Source organism: Microcaecilia unicolor, chromosome 6 (genome assembly GCF_901765095.1).
Source record: "Microcaecilia unicolor chromosome 6, aMicUni1.1, whole genome shotgun sequence".
Taxonomy (NCBI): Eukaryota; Metazoa; Chordata; class Amphibia; order Gymnophiona; family Siphonopidae; genus Microcaecilia; species Microcaecilia unicolor.
This window is the reverse complement of record NC_044036.1, coordinates 46,832,069-46,858,020: the sequence shown is the minus strand read 5'-3', so window position 1 is coordinate 46,858,020 and position 25,952 is coordinate 46,832,069. Positions and strand designations below refer to the sequence as shown.

Here is a 25,952-nt window from a genome sequence, read left to right as displayed (position 1 = left end):
GGCGGCTATGTTCCCATGGATCCAGTCAAAAGCCCGTCCCCGGCTTTTGCTGTGGAGGCGCAGGGGGCTGCTTAGGCGCACGCTGTTGACGGGAACGAGCGCGCTGGGGCTGTCCCTGTGCCTGACGAGGCCTTCGGGCCGGCTGGTTGTACCTACGCTTCGCAAAAGAATAGGGTGCAGCCTGCCGGGCCCGGGAAAAACGCCCGCCCGCGGGGGCGGGTGCTGAAGGCGCCCGGTGGGAGAGCTTGTCGAGAGCGGTTTCCCGCTGATGCAGTTGGTCAACCATCTGCTCGACCTTCTCGCCAAAAATATTATCCCCCCGGCAAGGGATGTCAGCCAGTCTCTGCTGGGTGCGGTTGTCCAGGTCAGAGGCACGCAGCCATGAGAGCCTGCGCATCACTATACCTTGGGCCGCAGCACGAGATGCCACGTCACAGGTGTCAAAAATCCCCCTGGACAGGAACTTTCTGCACGCCTTCAGCTGCCTGACCACCTCCTGATAAGGCCTGGACTGCTCCGGCGGGAGCTTATCGACCAGGTCCGCCAGCTGTTGCACATTGGTCCGCATGTGGATGCTCATATAGAGCAGGTAAGATTGGATGCGGGTCACGAGCATGGAGGATTGGTAGGCCTTCCTCCCAAATGAGTCCAGAGTGCGAGACTCCCGCCCCGGGGGCGCCGAGGCGGTATCCCTCGAACTCCGTGCCCTCTTGAGAGCAGAATCCACGACCGCTGAGTCATGGGGCAACTGGGGCCGCATGAGCTCTGGGTCAGAGTGGATCCTGTACTGGGACTCTGCTTTCTTGGGAATGGTGGGGTTAGTTAGTGGTCGCACCCAGTTCCGAAGCAGCGTCTCCTTCAGGACATTGTGCAGCGGTACCGTGGAGGACTCTCTAGGTGGTGATGGATAGTCGAGGACCTCGAGCATCTCGGCCCTCGGCTCTTCCACAGAGACCACGGGAAAGGGAATGCTTATGGACATATCCCGCACAAAGGAGGCAAAGGAGAGACTCTCAGGAGGTGAGAGCTTCCTCTCCGGTGATGGCGTGGGGTCCGAGGGAAGGCCCGTAGACTCCTCTGAGGAGAAATATCTCGGGTCTTCCTCTTCCCCCCACGAGTCCTCATCCTCGGTATCGGACATTAGCTCATGTAGCTGAGTCCGGTACCGGGCCCGGCTCGACGTCGAGGCACCGAGGCCTCGGTGTCGTCGAGCGGTGGACTCCCGCGCCGGCGGGGACGGAGCTCCCTCCATCGACGTCGACGGGGACTCCACCTGCGTGGCGGTCGAGACCGGCACCGCAAGCGGCGGCGGTGTCGACAGCCCCGGCGCCGGGCTAGAGCTCGCCGGCGCCACAGTCATCGGCGCCGGGGGCGCAAGCACCCCCGACGCCGGCACAGCCTGGCGCATCAGCCCTTCCAGGATCCCCGGAAGGATGGCTCTGAGGCACTCGTCCAGGCCCGCTGCCGGGAAAGGCGGTGGGGCCGGTAAGGGTGTCGGTGCCAGAAGCTGCTGGGGGCCAGGAGACGGCACCGAGGTGCCGGAACCCCGACGCGTCGGTACCTCCACCACCGACGGAGATCTCTCCTCTCTACGATGACGCTTCGGCGTCGACTCCCCTTCAGGGTGCACCGAGGGCTCCCGGTGACGGCGCTTCTTGTCCTTTTTCCGGTGCACGTCACCGGCGCCGGAGGGCATGGAGGAGGAGGAGGTCGATCCCCCTCGGTCTCGAGGTACCGGGTCCGACAGGGTTCGGTCCCGTGGCTCACGAGCTGAGGGAGTGACCGGGGCCGACAGCCCACGCGGCCTCTCAACCCCACTCTCACCGGCGGACCGGCGGGCCGACGGGACCTGTTCTCCTGGGGTCGCTGCCATCGGTGCCGATGTCTCGGGCATCGATACTGGTACCGAAGATCCGGCCTTCGATACCGATGCCGTCGAGGTCGACGTCGAGGGGCCGGCGCAAGTTCCAAAAAGACGGTCCCGCAGAACTTGCCTCGCAACCTGAGTCCGTTTCCGGAGACCGAGACACAGCGCACACGACTTGAGATTGTGCTCCGGCCCGAGGCACTGGAGGCACCAAGCGTGGGTGTCGGTCTGCGAGATCGGCCGGCCGCAGCGACCACACTTTTTAAATCCACTCGGGACCTTCGAGGACATCGACGGAAAAATCGCGTCGGCGAAGTCAAAGTCGGCAATGGTGGCTAAAATCACACCACGAAAAAACTAGCCGACCGAGCGGCCACTAGGCCGCAACGAGGCGTCCCCGCTGGAAGCGAGGGAAAAGGGGAGCGCGTGCTCCACACGCGCAGTCTTTTTTCTTTTTTTTTTTTTTTTTTTTTTTGTAACAGAGAAATACTAAAAGGAAATTAAACGAAGCGCGATCCGCGTATACGCGATCGCAAGAATCCGGCGGCTGAAGTAGAGAGAGCGGCAAAGCACGACTCTCTCCAGGCGCGGAAAAAAAGGAACTGGCGGGAGCGGTCGCGCACGGGCGGGAAGACGGCCGCGCATGCGCGGTGGGCGTGCCCTGCGTGCCGACCGTCCCGCGAAGCTTCTTTCCGGTTGGTGGGGGCTGCCGCGGACGTCACCCAGTCGTGAGAACAAGCAGCCTGCTTGTCCTCGGAGAAGCTATTATACCTCTTGCTAAGAAAGTACTTAGAAATATCCAGAGTACCTGAATGTAACTCACCTTGAGCTACTACTGAAAAAGGTGTGAGCAAAATATAAATAAATAAATAATAAATGTAGAAGGGCTTTTACCTGGTTGTCAGAAAGCCACAGTGCTGCCAGCTCCTTCAGTTTGGTAAAGCTGAATGGTAAGTTCTTTAGCCTGTAAACACAGCAATCATTTGTTAAAATGCTATAGATATTTGGCCAAGCAAAATTCTATTTTTTTTAAAAGTTGGTTCGATTCAGTAATATAACAGTTCAGCCAAATGCTTGCTGCACAGAACCTAACCAAAAATCGGCAATTAAAAAAAAAATCAATAATACAGGAAACAATGTGGCCCTTTTACTAAACCGTGGTAAAAAGTGGCCAGCGGTAGTGTAGGTGTGTGTATTGAGCGTGCGCTGGGCCAGTTTTTACCGCATCTACAAAAAAAAAATAGCTTTTTTAAAAATGGGATGGGAAAAGGGTCTGTGGTAAAAATGAAACCAGCGTGTGCCCAAAACTGGCCTGATCCCTTAACACCACCCATTGAGCCCAGAGGTAAAGGCTCATGTGCTACAGGCATAGTGACCGGTTGGCGCGCGCCAAGTGTAGGAACCAGCATGTGTAGGAGGAAATAAATAAATAATTCATCCATGTGTTATGGTCGTGTGCCAGATCTGAAATTACCACCAGGAGAGTTCGCTGTCCTTGCAGTAGTCTCATTTGGGCGTACGCTGCATGAGAATACAGCCTACCAAATCTTAGTAAAAGGGCCCCTGTAAGCTTACACAGGAAGAGAGCTCAGGGCAAGCATGTTGTGAGGATGGTACATATTCAAGAGATAATAAATTGATAATGGATAGGGAAAATATTGCCAGCCTCCCTTATTATCTATATATCAACATTTCCTATTTGCAAATTAAACCTCTATCAATTATCACAGCAAAAATTCACTTCAAGCTAAAAGCAGGTCTTCATTCCGAGATGGGGGACTTTATGAGATGGCTGTGGGGAGATACGATACTGAGTGGAGTGGAATGGGTAGAGGTGAATCGCTTGTTTACTTATTCCAAAAATACTAGAACTAGGGGGCACGCAATGAAGCTGCTAAGTAGTAAATTTAAAACAAAACTCAACGTGTAATTAAACTCTGGAATGCGTTACCAGAGAATGTGGTAAAAGAAGTTGGCTTAGCAAGGTTTTTAAAATGTTTGCATAATTTCCTAAAAGAAAAGTCCATAAGACATTATTAAGATGGACTTGGGGAAAAATCCACTGCTTATTTCTAGGATAAGCAGCATAAAATCTGTTTTACTGTTCTGGGATATTGCCAATTACTTCTGAGCTGGATTGGCCACTGTTGGGAACAGGATATTGAGCTTGATGGATCTTCGGTCTGCCCTAGTATGGCAACGCTTATGTGCTTATGTACCTGTACCTATATCTACATCTATATATTTGGAGGTGAATTTTAAAAGGGTTTTACCTGGGTAATTCCTTGAGACTGAAAACTAAGCCCACAAAGAAGCTAAATTTATGTATGTAAAAAAAACAAAAATTCCACACAATCTAAAATTCTTAGAGGATTACAAATAAAACATACACAAATATAAAATATACAAAACCAAAATATACAGTCACTATCCGTCGATTGATAACTCACTAAGGGGCCCTTTTACTGAGCTGTGTTAGGTACTAATGTGTGCCTAACACATCTTAAAATGGTGTACCATGGGATGCACTCAGGCATCCTATGGTAGCTGCCAAATGTGCGTGTGCTAACTACATGATAAAAAATATTTTTTGAGGGGGCGTGTCATGGGCAGAGAGTGGGCCTTTTTGAACTGATCTGTTACTGCGCGCTGATTAGTTAGCGCAGGAATACCACATAAGCCCTTACTGCCTGCTAAATTGGTGGCGGTTAAGTGCTCATGCAGTAAGGGGTCCTTTTACTAAGGTGCGCTGAAAAATGGGCTGCGCTAGTGTAAGCATGTGTTTTGTGCACCTGTAAAAAATGTCTTTTTAAAAATTTTGGCAGAAAATGGACGTGTGGCAAAATGAACATTGGTGCATGTCAATTTTGGGTCTGAGACCTTACCAGTAAGGTCTCACGCGTTGACTGAGCGGTAATAGTCTATGTGCGTAGAATGCCTTTTACCGCCCGGTGAGCACTGTGCACCAGAAGATAAAAATTATTTTCTGGCGTGCGTAGTGGGCGCGTGTAAAAAATGAAATTACCGCCCGGGCCACGCGGTAGCTGGGCAGTAATTCCAAATTGACTTACGTTGGGTGCGCATAGGCACCTACGTGGCTTAGTAAAAGGGCCACTAATATTTTTATGTTGCCATGGGCTAATGGCAATATCAGACCATGGCCATTAATGGAAAAATAGAAAATTGACCATTTTACAGCTGGGAAAAGGCCACTTTTTGCTGCAGCTTAGTAAAAGGACCCTTAAGTCAGGAAGTTATTAACATGGGCTACTCTTAAGTTGGGTTATTTCACCATGAGATCTCTTTGGGGGGGGGGGGGGAGGATTTTCTTGAGAGAGGAGGGGGAACGGTATCGGATCCGGGAGCACTGGGCCACAGCTTTGAGGCCTGATGCTCTCCAGGCATGGAAAATAAGCGCAACATTTGGCTGCAATTATTTTATTATCATTTTAAGAAATACAAAAAGTGGGAGGACGACCAAGGATCCCAAAGACTAAGAAGATGTATAATAAAAGCGAAGTTTATTGTGGTATGGAGACTCGATGTGACAACATCGTGTTTCGGCCGTTAGGCCTGCATCAGGAGTCTTATTCGCAGATAACTCCTGAACAGATGATGATTGAAAATCTTCATATAAAGATAGCAAGCGTGTAGTCCTACGAGACAAACGAGAACACTCGCTCCCACAACGGTCTTTTTAAAGACAATGATTTTCAATCATATGCTATCAGTTTATCTTCTTAGGCAGACTGGAAAGACCGGGCCGTCATCTACTAGGTTTCTATATATATTTTATTTCTTCTATCGGCTACTTTCTCACCCCCTGTTTACTTAGCAGCGCTATTGACTTCTGTGCGCTAATGCCAACACAGCCCACTTTGGGCTGTTGGCAATGCCGCATGGCTTATTATACAGGAGGGTCAGTTAATTAATAATATGCCGCTTTAAGGAAATAATCTTTTAGGGCTGTACCGAATATTTGTATTCAATTTGATTCAGCCCCGAATAATGCCCCAAATACATTATTCGTATTCAGCCAAATAGTGATTTAAATTCGAATATGAATATTAATAATCCAGGGCTCTACTGTGTTAAATCCTACCGAAATAAACACTTGATCTCTAATTTCACATTGCTTCTTTGATTATTCATGTTAAAGCTCAGTGCCCATTATTCCTATTTGGTATTCGTATTTGGCTGAATAATATTTTTCATTAGGATAAACCAACATAAACTAATCCACAATACGAAAACAATGACTTTATCAAAACATTTTATAAATGGGAAGGAAAAGCCTCAAAGAGCTCAAAATCTTACAGATTTAAGGAGCTAAGTTGATCTTCACTTTATCACTGGCAAAAACCTTCCCCCAAAAAGTGTTTATTTCTTTAATGAAAATTTTTTATGAGAAATTTATCAAATGATTTATCAGATAATTTTTTGCAGCACAATCTGTGCTACCTTCTAATCTTCATAGTCCAACGAATTACTGGTAATGCAAAAATAAAGGTACTTATCTCAGTGAAACACTTACGGTGTGAAAAGCAAACATCAGAGCTGTTTCTTTAGACTCTCCACGCCTCTGGGAGAGTTCTAATTCCACACCCACGTTTTTGTTGCTATAATTAATATTTTTCATTATTCATATTCGGCCAAATAGTAAAATATGGTATTCGGAACAGCTCTATAATCTTTAATCCAAGAGTGTGTAATATTTTTTTCAGACGAGGCAGAGGCCTCCAATTAGATTATATTAACCACAGAAGTACCTTTACTTTTCCTTTTTTTCTTACCATGTTATCAGTGAGCGGGAATCATGGATTTATTACCTTAATTATCGCTTACTCTTGAGAAAAAAAAAACCCATTGCAGCTTGCAGAGTACTCTTCAAGCCAAATCTCTTGTGTGAGACTTCACAGAGAATTTGTAAACCTCTTCCTAACAGCTAATTTTCCAGCATTAGATATGCAGCCAAGGTCCTGCCCTAACCAGCCAGTTAGGAATTTTGCTGAACCAACATCAGATATAGATGTTAATATTCTCTTTTTAATGAGAAGACGATACGTAATTTCAGTGATATATTGTATGGGAGGAGGCCTCCATAGAAAAACATTCCATATTACTTTGAATTTTACAATCTGATAAGATAACACAGAATTAAGGGGCCCTTTTACTATGCTGCAGCATAATCTAGGCATAGCATGTGCCAGGGGCGTAGCCAGACTTCGGCGGGAGGGGGGTCCAGAGCCCGAGGTGAGGGGGCATATTTTAGCCCCCCCCGGCGCCGCCGACCCCCCCCCCCCACCATTGCCGACCCCCCCACCAACTTTGACCCCCCTGCCAATGACCCTCTCGACCCCCCTCCCACCGCCAACCCTCCCCTGCCATCGCCGTTGCCTACCTTTGCTGGAGGGGGACCCCAACCCCCTCCAGCCGAGGTCCTCTTCTGCCTTTGTTCTGTTTCTGAGTCTGACGTCCTGCACGTTGTACATGCAGGACGTCAGACTCAGAAACAGAATGAAGAAAGGAAGAGGACCTCAGCTGGCGGGGGTTGGGGTCTCCCACCAGCAAAGGTAGCAGACGGAGATGGCGGGTTGACAGCGGGAGGGGGGTCGAGAGGGTCGTCGGCAGGGGGGTCCAGGGCCAAATCTACGGGGGCCCAGGCCCTCGTGGCCCCACATAGCTATGCCCCTGGCATGTGCTAACATGGGTTTTCCCCACGTGCTAAGCTTATTTTTACCATGGTGGCGAAATAGGGATTGTTCCATTTTTTTTTTATTTGCGGGTCATCATTGTCAGTGTTAGTGTGTGGCAACTGCAAATAATTAATATGGGAACACTTATTGCCTTCTATTTAGGAGGTGCTAAGTGCTCCCACGTTAACCCAATGTCAACCAGTTAACGCACGGTAATGTGAATTCAGCTGGTTAGTGCCCATTTCACACTGCCTCAAAAAATAGTCTATGCATGTGAAGGAGTGAGTGGTATAGTGGCAGGTTTCCCTAAAAATACTCCTTTATAGGTGTTGAAGTTAAACCACCTTACAGCCGATGGTGCTAACCTGCTGAGTCAGAGGGGTGGGAGTCAGGCAGGGAGGTAGTTAAATGCCTTTGGGCAGAACAGATAAGAGGGACCCCTGAGGAAAGAGGTCTGCTGGAGGCAGTGGCGTACCAAGGGGGGGGAGGGCGGTGGGGGCGGTCCTGTTCCGGGGCAGAGGGAGAGAGCTGCAGCCAACAAGAGAATTTAGCGTAGCAAACTTGCAGCCGACAGGTGCGCGCCGCGGCACCCCCCCCCCCCAGCGGCATGCACCCGGGGGGGGGGGTGTCATTTCGCCAGGGGGGGGGGCACATCGGCGATCCGCCCCGGGTGTCGTTGAGGCTAGGAACGCCACTGGCTGGAGGGAGGCTCCAAATGAAGGAATCCTCCCAGAGTGTTGGCTGGGCTGTACTACCTGTGGGGGAGTCCCAGGGAAGTAAGGGAGTGGCCCTAGCTCAGAGGTTTTGCACCCTGTGTTATGAAGTAGATGCCTAGGGACTGCATGAGAAGAAACAGTAGACTGCAAAGGTAAAAGAATGTTTTGTTTTTAAATCTGTAAAGACCCAGACCTTGTGTGTCCCAGCTGGAGCCAGGCCTGGATGTATGTGTGAGTAATTTGAACTGCGTTGAGGAAGTCTGACGACATAGAACTGTTCAAAGATGAAAAAAATAATTGTCAATGTGATTTGGCCATGTTTGAGCCCGAGTCTGTGACAGAAACAGACTGTGCTAGTGTAAATATAGGCTGTTGCAGGCATTGGGAGAGCTCCTGGGGCTTCAAGGGGAAGAGGAGGGGGCATGCAGTCCTATTATGCAGGCTGTCAGCTCTGAGAGGAGCCTGCAGTGATGAGAAGAGTGAGAGCAGCTGCCCCCGCAAACACGGAAGTGCTTTGGACCGTGAGTCGTGGCTGTACTCCTGGCCACGGGGAGAAAGGGCAGGCAGGCAGTAGAGGGGACCCCCGCAGCACTCTTTGGTGCCACAGTGAAGAGAAAAAAAATAATTAAAAAAAGAAGCAGGGTGGTCCACGGCACTTGCCGGGCCGCAGGGAAAGCGGGAGGCGGGTTGGCAGGGAAAACTGTGGCACTTCTGGTGCTGCAGGTGAGCTGGGAAGAAGACAGATGAACCAATAGGAAAACAGGAGGTGGGAGCCCCGGATCAATGTGAAAATCGTGCCAATCACGGAGATCCAAGCAGAGGACCAACCCCAGAAGAGGGCAGGGCCTGGGTCTTACACGGACAATTTGAGCAGCCCAGGCTGCAGATCCAGGCAAGCACAGGCAGGCTCCTGGGCTGACAGGGGCAGCAGCAGGAGACCAGAAGCCTGGGCAGGGGCATGAGGAGGTTGCTGGTAGGCAAGCCCAAGGGACAGAGTAGGAGAGCACAAGCAAGTCAGACAAAGGAGAGGAAGGCAGCAGCTGGGTTCCCTGGGCAGAAGAAAAGAGAGAGCTGAGGAAGAAAAGAGAGAGAGCTAAGGGCTGGAAACCTTGGAGAGAGAGAAAGAGAGCAAGTTGTGGATGAGCCTCAGAGAGGAGCTGAAAGCCAGCCTACAGACCTGGTGAGTCCTGGGGCAGGGACGGGAAGAGAAGAGGGCTGGTGTGTGTGTAAGCTGTGCAGGGTTGGAGAGTGCTGGACAGGGCCTGGAGGTGGGGTGGGTGGGGTGGGTGAAGAGAGAGGAGGAGTCAGACACAGAGAAGAGACATGGCCGGTCTGAGCTAGGCAGAGTGAAGCAGGGTATGCTGGATTAAAGAGAAGCTGGAGGGGAGCAGTGCAGTTAGGGTACCAAGCCTGTGGAAGAAGCCCAAATCCTTAAGAGAGAAGCCTGACCACAAGTGCCTGCTCCCAAGAGCCCAACAGTGAGTGCCTTTTCCCAAGAGCCTGACTGTGAGTGCCTGCCCTGAAAAGAAAAAGCCTGCCTTGAAAGTGCCTGTACATAAGTGCTTGTCTCTGAGAAGCCTGCCTTAAATGCCTGCCACCAAGGAGTCCAACCTGTGCCTGCCAGCATGAGCTGTGGGGTCTAGAGGCACATGTATAAGGCACAAGAGGAAAGAGGCACGTGCGGGGGGGGGGGGGGGGGGGGGGTAGATAGGTATTCCCATGCTTATCTTTTTTATATTTAATCTAGTTAGGTATACTCGGCTTTCCCTGCCAAAGAAACTGACTAAGACTAGAGTGCACACATGATATAAGGATAAGGAAGTCAGGGTTTTCCTTTTTTGAGTTTGTTGAGTTAGTGTACTAGGTTCCTACACTGAAGAGCTGATCACCTTCAAGTACAGAAGGAAAAAAGATCAACCACCAAAGGTGCCCAGTGAGCTAGTGAAAATAAGTACCACCTGTTCTATAACATGTGCTCACACAGATTAACAGTGTAGTCAAAATGTATTACCCACTGTTAAGAGCTTCTCTCCGTGTGTTAGCAGCATTTTGACTACACCTTTTGGTTTTTTTAACAGCCCTTGACAAAGATCCTTGAATGGGCCAAACATGGTCGTGTCGGGCTTTTAATTATTTATGTATTTATTTATTTTTTATGTGTGGTGAATAAACTTTGGATAGCTTTGGATTTTATCCTTACGATCTGCTGTTTTGTCATTTATCCTGAAAACCTGACATGACAGATTTGAGAAAGACTGAACTATGGAATAGGAACTTTGTAAAAAAAAAAAAAGTGAGTTATCCTGTACTGTGTAATACACATCAAAACACATAACAGTGGCAGTTGGTGTTAAGATGCAGTGATATGACTGCACTGTCAAAATACCTATTCCTCTTAATGGATGATTTAGCTTTAGACAGATCAAACTGAGGTATTTCTGTTTCTGTTTCTCTCCCTTCTTAGAGAAGAGAAATTCCTTGTTCAATTGCCTCCTTATAATGAGGCTTTCAAGTATGACCCAGAGGCAGCAACACATCTTTTTGGTTGGAGGAGACAAACAAACCAATCTTCGGCCCTGTCCCCAAGCTCTTTAGTTGTTGATGTTGTGTTAGGCAAAATATTGGTCAGGCCATGGTCCCAGTGGCCCACCCCATTCTTGTGCCCCTGGTGTGACCAGTTCAATTGCTCCATGTACACTAGAAAGGAAAGGGGAGGGAAGGCCACTAAGCCATCTTTCTCCTCTTCAATCTGTTCAAAATTCTGCTGCACGGACCTAACTAACTACCGACCAGTAGCATCGATTCCACTCATGACCAAACTCATGGAAGGCATAGTAACGAAACAACTTACTGAATACCTAAATAAACACTCAATTCTGCACGAATCTCAATCAGGATTTCGGTCGAACCACAGCACCGAAACTGTACTAGTATCCGCAATGAACTCATTCAAACAGACAATTGCGACTGGTAACAACATCCTCCTCCTGCAATTCGACATGTCCAGTGCCTTTGTCATGGTTAATCATGATATACTAATACATATACTAGAATACTTCGGAGTAGGAAGCACAGTTCTCAAATGGTTCAAAGGATTCCTGACCACAAGATCATACCAAGTAACAACGAACGCGGACAGATCACCTCCATGGACACCTGAGTGCGGAGTCCCCCAGGGATCACCTCTCTCACCAACGCTATTCAACTTAATGATGATACCGCTAGCCAAACTACTAGCCAATCAAAAACTTAACCCCTACATTTATGCAGATGACGTCACAATTTACATCCCATTCAAACATGATCTAAATGAAATCACCAATGAGATCAACCAAAGCCTCCAAATAATGCACACTTGGGCAGATGCATTCCAACTAAAACTTAATGCAGAAAAAACACATCTTGTTCTCACCTCGCAGCATAACACAAAAAACTTCTCCACCATAAACACACCATACTGCTCTCTTTCTGTTTCACAAAACTTGAAAATTCTTGGAGTCACCTTAGATTGAAACCTCACTCTTGACAGCCACGTGAAAAACACAACAAAAAAGATGTTCTACACCATGTGGAAACTCAAAAGAATAAAACCATTCTTCCCGAGATACATCTTCCGCACCCTGGTTCAGTCATTGGTAATAAGCCATCTAGACTACTGCAATGCATTATACGCTGGATGCAAAGAACAGACAATCAAAAAACTCCAAACTGCCCAGAACACAGCCGCCAGACTCATATTTGGAAAAACTAAATATGAAAGTGCAAAACCCCTAAGAGAGAAACTTCACTGGCTCCCACTCAAGGAACGCATCACGTTCAAGATCTGCACAATAGTACACAAAATCATTCACACAGACGCCCCAATCTACTTGCTAAACCTCGTAGACCTACCTCCCAGAAACGCCACAAGATCATCCCGCAAATTTCTCAACCTGCACTACCCCAGCTGCAAAGGTCTTAAATACAAGCAGATGTATGCCACTACCTTCTCCTACATGAACATGCAGATATGGAATGCATTAGCTACAGACCTGAAAGCAATCAGCGAAACAACAGTCTTTCGAAAATCCCTGAAGACATTCTTCTTCAACAAGGCTTACAATGAGAACTTATAACCTCACTAGATTAATCAATGAATACATTTATCCTTCGAAAAGCCTTGAAGGCATTCTTCTTTTTATGCTAGTCCCACAATGAAAACCTATAGCTTTACTAAGTCACCCCACTAACCCAATCAATTAGAGTGCCTACCTGCTATAACTATCCTAATTACTCTCTTCTTCTTCTCTTACCTCTCCTAATCATTACACGTTAATAATTGTATCTGATACCCTGTAATGATAATGCTTCAAATTTATGTAAGCCACATTGAGCCTGCAAATAGGTGGGGGAATGTGGGATACAAATGCAATAAATAATAATAATAATAATAATATTCTGCCAGTGTCATTATGCTCATATTAGCCCTCTCCTCAAGTCACTTCACTGGCTTCCTATCCGTTTTCGCATACAGTTCAAACTCCTCTTATTGACCTATAAGTGCATTCACTCTGCAGCTCCTCAGTACCTCTCCACTCTCATCTGTCCCTACATTTCTCCCCGGGAACTCCATTCACCGGGTAAATCTCTCTTATCTGCACCCTTCTCCTCCACTGCTAACTCCAGACTCCGTTCCTTTTATCTTGCTGCACCATATGCCTGGAATAGACTTCCTGAGCCGGTACGTCAAGCTCCATCTCTGGCCGTCTTCAAATCCAAGCTAAAAGCCCACCTTTTTGATGCTGCTTTTAACTCCTAACCCTTATTCACTTGTTCAGAACCCTTATTTTATCATCCTCACTTTAATATTCCTTTATCTCTTGTTTGTCCTGTTTGTCTGTCCTAATTAGATTGTAAGCTCTGTCGAGCAGGAATTGTCTCTTCATGTTCAAGTGTACAGCGCTGCGTACGTCTAGTAGCGCTTTAGAAATGAAAAGTAGTAGTAGTACAGAACAGAAATAGCAGCATCCCTGTAACAAGACCCTCAGCTCATGTATTGTAAACATGGAATTAGATGACTTAATGCCATGTGAAAGTTCCTGTAGCTAATAAATAAAATTCATCTTTATGTTCTATGGAGCTTTTGCTATACTTAGAATAAATAATTTGTGGAAAATATTGTAACTAAAATAAAAAGATTTCTTGATGCTTAATTATTTACCTTTCCCTTTCTGAGAAAATAAGTCTTAGGAAACTAGTTTCAGTTAAAACTTTCCAATACATTTTCTCTTTCAAGAGACTGCTGTGAGATACACAAATATTTTCTTTCACATTAAATACAAAAAGCATAAATTTAAGACTACACCAGCCAACACAGGAATCAATTAAAGACAAAAAAATACCTGTTATCACTTAGATTCAAGACCCTCAGTTTCTGCATCTGCCCAATCTCCTCAGGAAGGAATTCCAGTTTATTGGAGCGAAGAGACATGACAGTTACATTCCTACAGTTCCCAATCTGCGGGTGAGAAAGGCAGTTGGTCAGAGATACACAAACTTCATTCCCTCTACCACAGTCACAAAGAGGACGAGACAGTCAATGGAGTACTACAGCCAATGAATTTGTTTAGAAAACGATATTTCCCTCCCCATCCGCATTATTAGCTTTGCACTCTGCGTAACATTAAAGGAAATGCTCCACCTGACTATATGAAAATAAATGTTATAGAAGTCGATTTAAACCCCTCCCCTCTTCCCATGCCTTTGTACTTCAGGAGGGAAACAGCAGCAAAATATCAGATCTTGTTTTTTCTGTCATGAAAACAGCACATTCAGCTGCTACCTGGTGCGTTTTCAGGGTTTCTAAAAATGATTCAAAATAATAGAAATTTGGAGAAATCAAAAGGTGGGATTAATATGAAAGTCCAAAAAGGTGCTTATGGTAAACCATTTTATAAAAGCAACAGAGGTGGCTCTGTAACTTTTAAAACGGTCCATACTACAATGACACACAAATACTCTAGCACAAATTTAATACTTGCTCTGAAGAAGGTGTAAACGTGGGCATGAATTTTACGGGGTTAATAGTAAAACTCTGCTGCAGTCAGGATTTTTTTTAAAAATACCTGTTGCGGTGTTTAAATCATTCATGTATATTCAGTGATGACTATATGCATTATTTATTTATTTATTTGTAACATTTTTACCCAGCGTTTTCCCACTCATTAGCAGGTTCAATGCGGCTTACATAGACTATCAGGTTTACAAAGTAACATAGAAAGGATATGGCTGTAATATAGTAGATAAAAGAGGTGATCGTTTAGATGAGGGTAGGTAAGGTGGGTAAGGGAGCAGGATGGTAGAGGTAGGGGAGTGGGAGGAGGGTGTGCATTGGGATTAGCGTGTTGTTTAGTGTGGGAGAAACCTTGTTGTTTAGTGGAGGACCTTGCGAGACTGGGAGAATGGGCGTGCAAGTGGCAGATGAAGTTCAATGTTGACAAGTGCAAAGTGATGCATGTGGGTAAGAGGAACCCGAATTATAGCTACGTCTTGCAAGGTTCCGCGTTAGGAGTTACGGATCAAGAAAGGGATCTGGGTGTCGTCGTCGATGATACGCTGAAACCTTCTGCTCAGTGTGCTGCTGCGGCTAGGAAAGCGAATAGAATGTTGGGTGTTATTAGGAAGGGTATGGAGTCCAGGTGTGCGGATGTTATAATGCCGTTGTATCGCTCCATGGTGCGACCGAACCTGGAGTATTGTGTTCAGTACTGGTCTCCGTATCTCAAAAAAGATATAGTAGAATTGGAAAAGGTACAGCGAAGGGCGACGAAAATGATAGTGGGGATGGGACGACTTTCCTATGAAGAGAGGCTGAGAAGGCTAGGGCTTTTCAGCTTGGAGAAGAGACGGCTGAGGGGAGATATGATAGAAGTGTATAAAATAATGAGTGGAATGGATCGGGTGGATGTGAAGCGACTGTTCACGCTATCCAAAAATACTAGGACTAGAGGGCATGAGTTGAAGCTACAGTGTGGTAAATTTAAAACGAATCGGAGAAAATTTTTCTTCACCCAACGTGTAATTAGACTCTGGAATTCATTGCCGGAGAACGTGGTACGGGCGGTTAGCTTGACGGAGTTTAAAAAGGGGTTAGATAGATTCCTAAAGGACAAGTCCATAGACCGCTATTAAATGGACTGGAAAAATTCCTCATTTTTAGGTATAACTTGTCTGGAATGTTTTTACGTTTGGGGAGCGTGCCAGGTGCCCTTGACCTGGATTGGCCACTGTCGGTGACAGGATGCTGGGCTAGATGGACCTTTGGTCTTTCCCAGTATGGCACTACTTATGTACTTATGTACTTATGTACTTATATAGGGAGGGGTAGGAATAGGGATATACTTAGAAAGGATTAAATAGGGGAGCATATTCCAGGTTCTATCTTCATAGTCCGATCTGGGTAGCGCAGATGGACTCATATGTATGGCTGCTGAACTACATGAATAGCAGCGATATTCAGCCGCTATGTGCCAAATTCTATATTTGTCGCTGGAAAAAAAATCGGCGCCGATGGAAAACGTGCCTACGTGCATTCTATAAGCTGGTGTAAATGCACATGCCTAACTTTAGGCGCAGAAGGGGTTATTCTATAACAATGCATGCAAGTTTTAGGAAAGCCCATGACCCGCCCATGCCCACACCCCCTTTGAGATCCGTGTGGTAGAATTCCCACACAGACTGCTTTATAGAATACGCTTAGGGACTAGTGCGCATAAATTCTAATTTGTGCTGACAATTGCTTGTTAACATCCAATTAATGGCGCTGATTGGCATGTTAATCAATTGAGTTGTGCACGCCAAGTCAGAATACACCCAGATTTGCATGCGCAACTCACGTCACACTATATAGACTTTGGGAGTATCTGTATAACTAAGCAGCTTAATTTAAGACACCTTAGCCATATGGATAGTGATTGCATTTCACCAGCTGTCTGTATAGTTGGGCAGAATGTCAATGCTCTTCCCTCTCTCTCTGCCCTCCTTTTTTTCTAGAGCTTTTCCTTCTGTCTAAGCATCCTAGCATTTCTCTCTCTCTCTGGCTGATGCCTGTCACACTGTTTTGTTACCTGTCGATCAACACATCAATATCTCATTCCCTCCTATATAGATTTCTCTATCCAGTACCCACAACGAGTGAAATTTAGCTGGCAAGAAATCTACCACTTTTATGGATTACTTCTCAGAACAGTGAAGGTCTGAGGGCAAGAGGTAGACCTGAGAGATGGAGGGACTAGGGTGGTGGTTTTCTAGGAGTCAATATTCAGCCAGAGGTGGTGAGTGTGTTTTTAGCTGGCGGTGTTATTTCCACATATTCAATGCCTGGCCATGTCTGGGCGCCAATATTGAACATCTGGATTTATGTGGTGGTAATCTCTTATGTGGTTAAGTGTGATATTCAGCACTTAACACCCTGAGCGATATCGCATACAGATAGGACTGACTTTTATGCAGTCCGATTTAACCACTAAACTTAGTAAGTTAGGTGCTAAATACGGGAACTCAACCACATAAGTGCCGACCTGGCCCTGGACTGCAGGCTTTGAGTTTAGGGGTCTGTGGTGATATTCGGTGCCAGTGGATAGCTCTGAACAAGCGAGTTAACCAGTGAGGAGCTGTGTCTGGCTGGTTAAATAGCTTTGAATATTGATTCCCTAATTTTAAAGTTGTGGCCATTTTGGGTCCAAAAGAGCTGAAGGAGAGCAAACGAATGTCGGGAAGATGGCCACAACATCAATCAATGCATGTCAACATCTATTCCCACCAGAACACCCGGCCTCGTTCTCACATGCAGAAACCTAAAATCACCTCTTCAAATACAGGATAAGTGAGCACAAACTAGAAACACTAAAGTAGACAAAAATTCAACTGAGGGAATCAGTGGTTTGCTGACTGCCACCAGCATTAAACCTGGAAACTCAATGCTGGGCCATGTTGGACATTGACATTAAATTTCTGGGTTTCTGGAGCTGGCTAACGCATAGCCAGCTAAGTGCAATAATCAGCACCTAATTGGCTATGGGTTACTGCCTGCGGTGTACCTAACTTATATGGCTCCACCTGGGGTGGGGTGGAGTGCACCCCTGGGCAGCGCACACCCTCCTTTCTCCAAGCAAGGGGGTGCACAGAGCAGGGATGCGCTGTCGGCTATGCTGGTCTCCTGCCCCCTCATATGTCAACTTCCTGTTCTGGGGCAGGGGACCGGCATCCCCGCGCTGCTGGCACCCAGGGTGAACCATCCCTGCCACCCTAGGTAAGCTATAGGTTACCACATAAAGATAGGACTGACTTTTTTGTGGTCCTACGAATGCAAGTGAGATTATGACAGTAATGCAGGGGTTGAGGACTGCATAGTACTGTATATGAAAAGGAAATGTGTGTGGCTAGTATCCTGTAAATGATGTTTATTCACGGTGAACACAACTGTGAGTGAAGAATGCAAAAGAAAGATTGTGCAGAAGTAATTATGTTTTATGGTTTATTTAATTTTGATGTACTATCTTTTTTGGTAGACATTGCAAAGCAGTTTACAATTAAACAAATTCAGAGAGAAAGGAATACCATTTTATTTTGGTAAGGGAGGCAAGAAAGAGTAGGATGGAAAAAGAAGTGAATAACGGGGTACAGAAGAAGAGGGGTAATAGAGGTAGGCAGACAGTATTAATGCCACCCAGAATGGTCAGCTCAATTTACTCTTGTGTGCCAAAGGCCTGTTGAAAAAGATATATTTTCCAGGCTGCTTTAAAATTTGGGAGTGAGGGGTTTATATGGAGAACCAGGGGCGTAGCCAGACCTTATGGTGGGAGGAGGCCAGAGCCCGAGGTTGGGGGCACATTTTGAGTGCAGCCCCGCCTTGCCTCCTCGCCCCCCCGCCCTCCCGCCCGACTGCCTGCCTCGCCTCCTCGCCCCCACCACCCGCCTCACCTCACAAACAAATACCTTTGCAGGTGGGGGTCCCCAACCCCCACCAGCCGAAGCCTTCTTCAATGCCGGAATCCGGCGCAGTGGCGTTCGCTGCCCTGCTCTTCTTTCTTCTTGCTCCTCTGCTGCACGCTGACGCTCCTTTACATGAAACTGAGAAGGAGCATCAGCATGCACAGGAGGAACTAGAAGAAAGAAGAGCAGGGCAGCGAACGCCACTGCGCCGGATTCCGGCACTGAAGAAGGCTTCAGCTGGTGAGGGTTGGGGACCCCCACCAGCCAAACCAGGGGCTCAGACAAAATTTGTAGGGGCCCAGGCCCCCGTGGCCCCCCTGTAGCTACGCACCTGTGGAGAACCCTATTCCAAATTAATGGGGCAACACCGTAGAAGGCACACTGTCAGTACATACAAGTTGTGCATTCCAGTAGACCCAGATGCCTTGTACATTGCTAAGCCATTGATGGTTTGCTTTCTAATTTTTTCTGTTCAGGAAAAATAGGGTTTTCCCTTTTTATCCCTACTGGGCTGGGTTGAATAAGCATTTTAACAAGTGGTATGGCAATGCAACTGTGGACAGGCATAGCTTTTTGCTGTTATACTCTGTAGATCATGATCTGAGCAGACTCAGTGTGGTTCCTTTTGTCTTTTAATATAGCAAAATGAGTTTACCAGAGTAATTGCATGTCTGCTAAAAGATAATGAGGCCCATGCATTGGGAAATAAGGAAGCTATAGCATTTCATGGCTTGGAGTAGGATAGGCCCCAAGTGCTTCATTATCCACTCATTTTTTGCCTTATTTGCTTTTCCATGCAACTTCTGCTTCAGCTCGGAATTACAAATAATTTTATTTGCTAGCCAGCACAGACAGCTATGTCTCCGAGCCTGCTTTCTGGCCATCGCATGGGTGAATTGACACCATTGTCTTTTTTTTTTTTTACAGACATGTTTTGTAGGTTGTGATCATTTTTAAAGGACCAAAATAAGAAATTATAGTACATTTATTTATTTGCAGCATTTATATCCCACATTTTCCCACATGGTAGCAGGCTCAATGTGGCTTATATTAACCGCATTGGCGAACGCCAAGTACGGTAGGGGTTAAACAAATACAATTAAAAATAGGGTCAGGTAAGGTAGGGGTAAGTGGGTATAATAAGTGACAAAGAAAGAAGAAATAAAATTGTCCTTTGAATCATTGTAGAGTTGAGACTTTTAAGTAGAACCAGCAGGGTAGGCTTTGCAAAACAAATAGGTCTTGAACTTTTGAGACCATTCAGGCTCCTTCTTCCATCAGGAACAATCTCTTTCATTGGTCCTGTGGGGGGTAATTTCATAACAGGGTGAAATGTCAAAAAAGCACCCAGTGGCGTACCAAGGAGGGGGGGGGGGGGGGGCGGTGGGGGCGGTCCGCCCCGGGTGCACGCCGCTGGGGGGGGGGGGTGCCGTGGCGCACGCCTGTCAGCTGAGTTCGCTGACTTCGCTAACTTCGCTAACTTCGCTGCAGCTCCCTCTGCCCCGGAACAGGTTACTTCCTGTTCCGGCCGGGGCAGAGGGAGCTGCAGCGAAGTTAGCAAAGTCAGTGAACTCAGCTGACAGGCGCGCGCCGCGGCACCCCCCCCAGCGGCGTGCACCCGGGGGGGGGTCATTTCGCCGGGGGGGGGGGCGCTGCACCCGGGGTGGGGGGGGGGGCGCATCGGCGATCTGCCCCGGGTGTCATGCCGGCTAGGATCGCCACTGAAAGCACCTATTTTATGCCTCTTTTAATCCTATTCTCTGGACACAGTGGATCTTATATGTGCATGTAAACTAGTAACAAGAGGACCTTGGGAACAAAGAATGAGAGTACAACACCTTTTAGGGATCCTTTTACTAAGGTGCACTGAAAAATGGCCTGTACTAGTGTAGGCGTGTGTTTTGGACGTGCGCAGATCCATTTTTCAGCTCGCCTCTAAAAAATACCTTTTTTTTTCCTTTGGCTGAAAATGGACGTGTGACAAAATAAAAATTGGCGCACGTCCATATTTGGGTCTGAGACCTTACTGCCACCCATTCACTTAGCGGTAAGGTCTCACGCGTTAACCGGGCGGCAATCGCCAACACACGTACACAGCTGATTACCTCAAAATTTTTTAAAAAATATATTTTCAGACGTGCGTAGCAGACACGCGCAGAAAATGGAATTACCGCCCGGGTCACACGGTAGCCGGGCGGTAGTTCCAAATTGGCATGCATTGTACACTCATAGGCACCAACGCAGTTTAGTAAAAGGGCCCTTCAGACTGCTAAAGTAGCTCATATGTTATTATCATTTCTCCAAGTCCTCAGTCTATTAAATCTTAATGACCTTTGTTGTATATTTTATACACACTTAAAGACTGATACTTATCATGCCATTAATTTAGCAGTACTAAAAGGTGCAGTATCATAGCTCTTTGTTCTGAAGGTTCCTCTTGTTACTAGTTTGCAAGCATTGAAAATCCACTTTGCCTAGAGAATAGGGCTGGATCTTTCCTGAGTTATTTTAATGATTGCTTTCCACTCCTTTGCAAAAAAAAAGACTTTCAGACCTATCCCCCTATCATCTTATTTTCTTTTCCATGTTTTATTTTGTTTGATTTCTATTGAAGACCTATCCCCCCAAAGCGTATAAATTCTCTCACACAAACTGACATGTACTTTAGAAAGGTGTAAACATGTGCATGCATTCTAAGTGTGTATTTGCATATTTGTATGCACTTCAAAGTTCAGCCCTAGCTCTACCCAATCGATGCTCTCGGGAATGCCTGGATATGTACTTGTATGCATCTAACCTCTGTGCAATTTTACAATCGCTATTTTCCACATGTAAAACATATTTTCAGTGTGAAAAATGCTTTAGAAAATTACCCCCTTAAAGAAAATCTCAACCTACAAGGCTGCAGTTTTCCCTGTACCTAACGGGGCCGCTGGAACTTTGGCCTTACATATCAGTCTTTCACACGGAGCAATAGATATGAATGCTTACTTAACATTCAGCTCTTTACAGTTTATGTTGCCCTGGAGTAAGCACTCCATTTCTCCCACTATTGACAAGTAGGTATTTAAGGTTAACTTAATAGACCCAAAAACTGTAATATACAAACATAAAACAAAACTGAATGCAGTAGAATTTATATTAAGAAAAAGATTGTGACATGGAGAAGAGTAAGAAATCAGAAGTCATCACAGCCGTCTTCAGTTCAAATGTGTACTGGTTTTATCACTCCTACTTAAGATATCCCCCCCCCCTATTCAGTGCCAGGGGCTGAATATCTAGGTATAAAGTAATCCCCAGAAGTTATCTAGGTGTTGCAAATATTCAGGGATAAGTTAGGACCGCCATTTTGCGATATCTGGTTAACTTCTGACTCCGCCCCAGACTGTGCCAGCAGTACCTAGACAGTGATGGGGTGGCGAGTAGAGATTTTTAGCAGTATCCAGATAAAGCTGCTGAAAATCAGGGTATGGGCCTGGTGAGTAGCACTTATCTGGGTAGGCACACTCCCCCCTCTGGATAATGCCTCCAAATATCAATCCATTATGTTATAGCTCATGGTGACAGAATTATAAATTATGCCCTTTTGTTTGGTATTATGACAGTACTGAGTAAGCTACAGAAAGGCATTTTGCTCCGAAAGTCATTTTTCTACCTGTGGGGGTAAACGAGAAGCCAAAAGAGGCATGCATTTTAAGCCTATTTTATAATTAGTATTTGGAATAATTCTAATGCTAGGATGGTGCCGTTAGCTGGTCTAGTTGGTAGGAGAAGGGTTTGTTTCTTCACGGAGGATGATGTAAGTCTTTTCAAGAGTTAAAGAGGGAGTATAATTTGAAAACAAAATGTTATTATCAGTAGTTGCCAGTGAGATATTGTCCGCAGGAGTCAGGCCTAGTTGCGCAGGCGGTTAGTAGGGATTTAAGGTTGAAGGACTTTTGTGTTGAGCTGGCTGGGGTGCCTACGAAGGCTTCTGCAGTATATAGGGAGGTTACATTTAAGAGTGTGTTCACACATGTTGCATTGGAATACATCTGAGAGTATGATTTGGGGAAAGGTTTTTCTCAGTTGGTATGGGAAAAATTGGGGGGGGGGGTGGGGGGTGGGGGTTAGGGTTTGTAGGCCTTCTTTGTCAACCTCAGTATTGAAATCTTTGCTCTGTGTTGCCCATAGAGCATCATGGACATTATAAGGTGTTAAAATTGACTAAGCACAGGTCTAGTAGCTATGGGTATTTTAAATCATATTTTGTTTGCTTGTTTGAATTTAAAACATTTTGGGAAAGGATTACAACTGTGCTGGGTAGTCAGATTGAATTAAGTCATAAAATAGTAGTAATGCGATCAGCAGTCTTGTCTCCTCTTTTGAGCAAGGATAAAGCTAAGTTGTGTGATAGACTTATGGGCAGTGGTGTGCTGGAGCAGGCTCTCACAGGCTCGCAAGAGCCGGTTGTTAAGTTTTTAAGAATTTTGGGAGCCAGTTGTTAAAGTAGGGCCCTCCATGGCTACTTTAACAACTGGCTCCCAAAATGTGGGAAGTTTCAGCATGCTGCTCAGAGTAAGACGTTGGGAGTGGTGGCAGTCCATTTATTGGCTGCCAACAAAGGTATGCCTAGTGTACCCGCACGGAGGGAGGAGAAAGAGGCAAGTGTTGCTCCCCACCCCCGGCCACCCCTGGCCCTTCCAACTGCAGAGCTGGCTACGTCCGGAGAAAGAGCCTGTTGTTAAAAGTTTACCAGCACACCCCTGCTTATGGGATTAGCTATACAACAGGCTTTATCAGCATGGAAAGATAATAATACTGCTTTGCCTGGTGGAAAATGATCTGTTTGGTTCGTAAATATGAAGAAGTGGCTGCTATGAAGAGATGTAACATTCAACATTTAGAAGGAATGGATCCACAGAATCTTAGCAGAGATTGGGTGGCAACACCGGTAACTGGGAAGCAAAACCAGTGCTGGGCGGACTTCTACGGTCTGTGCCCTGATCGAGACTGAATAAATATGGATGGGCTGGAGTGTAAAGTTTAAGGGGCTTCAACAATAGCTTCAGAACTTTTAGTACAAGAATGGTGCTGGGCGAACGTCTACAGTCTGTGCCCTGAAAATGGCAAGGACAAATCAAACTCAGGTATACGTATAAAGCATTGCATACCATGTGAAATGAGTTTATCTTGTTGGGCAGACTGGATGGACCGTACAGGTCTTTATCTGTCGTCATTTACTGTGTTACGTGGAGGGGCATAATCGAACGGTGCCGGCCAAATAGATGGCCGGCCATCTATTTGGCCGGCGTCGCAAAGAGCAGTCCCGAACCGTATTATCGAAAAAGATGGCCAGCCATCTTTCGTTTCGATAATACGGTTGGGGCCGGCCAAATGTCAGAGATGGCCGGGTTTGAGATGGCCGGCATCGGTTTTTGCCGATAATGGAAACTAATGCCGGTGATCTCAAACCCGGCCAAATCCAAGGTATTTTGTCATAGGAGGAGCCAGCATTTGTAGTGCACTGGTCACCCTGACATGCCAGGACACCAACCGGGAACCCTAGGGGGCACTGCAGTGGACTTCAAAAATAGCTTCCCAGGTGCATAGCTCCCTTACCTTGGGTGCTGAGCCCCCCCAAATCCGCCCAAAACCCACTCCCCACGACTGTACACCACTACCATAGCTCTTATGGATGAAGCTTGTTAATGTTAATGTTTAATTGTGCTGGGAACTCAGCTATTTGAGAATGATGTCCTATGGGTTGGGGATTGTTATGTATTTGAATTTTTCAATAAAAATGTTGCACTTGAAGCCTATTTTATAAGACAACCCAGGCACCTGTGTGTCTCATAAAATTATGAAGGCTGTCACAGAAAGTTAAACCCACTATGAGGTAGGGATGGCTTTGTGTGTGTGTGCCAGTAAGAATCTGTTCTTATCCTGTTCTACCCCCCCCCCCCCCCTCGCTGCACCCATTATCTACTTCCAGGAAAATCCACATCTGTTTCACACAAAAGTAGATATATAACCTCTTAGCACCTTTTGTTCTCCAGGTATATGTCAGAGCAATTTTACAAGTGCCTACTTCAGTGTATAAAATGCTGTTCTGTATGCTAAATTGCCTTATAAAATTACCTCTGTGGGAATAACCTTCAAACAAGGCTCATATGTAGAAAGTCTGCAAGTACTTTTTACCCATAGACTTTACTTCAATTTTGAAAGGGTAAAATTTGCAGGCGTCATTTACTAATGCGAGTTAACATATACTAATGCATATTTAAGTATGTTAATGAGATTTAATTCATGTTAACTAACGCAAGGTGGGAGGTAGTGGAGAAAAAAAACTGTGGTGGAATTCAAAAAGGCATGGCATGAACACAGAGGATCTCTAATTAGAAAACGAATGGTATAAAAGAACAGAACTTAAAGGGTTGCATATGTGTTTGCATGTCAAGTGGTGCTTAGATGGTAACTCTGGCTGAATCAGCTAAGGCCGGTGCTGGTGGCATAAGGCTTGTATGTTCTGAGACCCGCATATGGCGATCCAGTTTAGGATGGGCTGGAGAGAGTTTCGATGGAAACTCCAGTAATTTGGAACATGAGGACTGTGCCGGGCATACTTTTATGGTCTTTGTCCTGCAAATGACAAGACGGCATTGGATAGGCTGGAATGGGCTTTGACGGCAGACTGGATGGACTGTTCAGGTCTTTATATGCTGTCACTCACTAGCCTGCTTATTTTTGAAGGAGAAGGGTGGCCATCTTCTGACACAAATCGAGAGATGGCCGGCCTTCTCCTAAGGCCGGCCAAATCGGTATAATCGAAAGCCAATTTTGGCCGGCTTCAACTGCTTTCCATCGCAGGGCCGGCCAAAGTTCAAGGGGGCGTGTCGGCACTGTACCGAAGGCGGGATGGGGGTGTGGTTAAGACATGGCCGTCCTCGGCCGATAATGGAAAAAAAGAAGACCAGCCCTGATGAGCATTTGGCCGACTTTACTTGGTCCCTTTTTGTTCACGACCAAGCCTCGAAAAGATGCCAAAACTGACCAAATGACCACCGGAGGGAATCGGGGATCACCTCCCCTTACTCCCCCAGTGGTCACCAACCCCCTCCCACCTCAAAAAAAATTAAAAAACATTTTTTGCCAGCCTCAAATGTCATACCCAGCTCCATCACAGCACTATGCAGGTCCCTGGAGCAGTTTTTAGTGGGTATTGCAGTGCACTTCAGGCAGGCGGACCCAGGCCCATCCCCCCCACCTGTTACACTTGTGGTGGTAAATGGGAGCCCTCCAAAACCCACCCGAAACCCACTGTACCCATATCTAGGTGCCCCCCGTTACCCTTTAAGGACTATGGTAGTGTTGTACAGTTGTGGGTAGTGGGGTTTGGGGGGGCTCAGCACTCAAGGTAAGGGAGCTATGCACCTGGGAGCAATTTGTGACATCCACTGCAGTGCCCCCTAGGTTGCCCGGTTGGTATCCTGGCATGTGAGGGGGACCATTGCACTACAAATGCTGGCTCCTCCCACGACCAAAGGGCTTGGATTTGGCCAGGTTTGAGATGGCCGCCATTAGTTTCCATTATCAGTGAAAACCAATGGCGGTCATCTCTAACACCTGCGATCTCTAAGGGCGGCCCAAATGTTGAGATTTGGCCGGTCCCGACCGTATTATCGAAACGAAAGATGGCCGGCCATCTTGTTTCGATAATAC

At 46.4% G+C, this 25,952-nt stretch overlaps 1 protein-coding gene across 2 annotated transcripts in view; it reads right to left on the bottom strand.

Moving 5' to 3' along the window:
* The window catches only part of LRRC7 (leucine rich repeat containing 7), a 593,735-nt gene that overhangs the window by 140,218 nt on the left and 427,565 nt on the right, over nucleotides 1-25,952 (bottom strand). For both annotated transcript variants that reach the window (XM_030207242.1, XM_030207243.1), the window contains 2 exons: nucleotides 13,661-13,776; nucleotides 2,762-2,831 (listed from right to left, as the gene is read on the bottom strand). In XM_030207242.1, coding sequence (XP_030063102.1) covers nucleotides 2,762-2,831; nucleotides 13,661-13,776 — 186 coding nt within the window. The remainder of the gene's footprint in view (nucleotides 1-2,761; nucleotides 2,832-13,660; nucleotides 13,777-25,952) is intronic.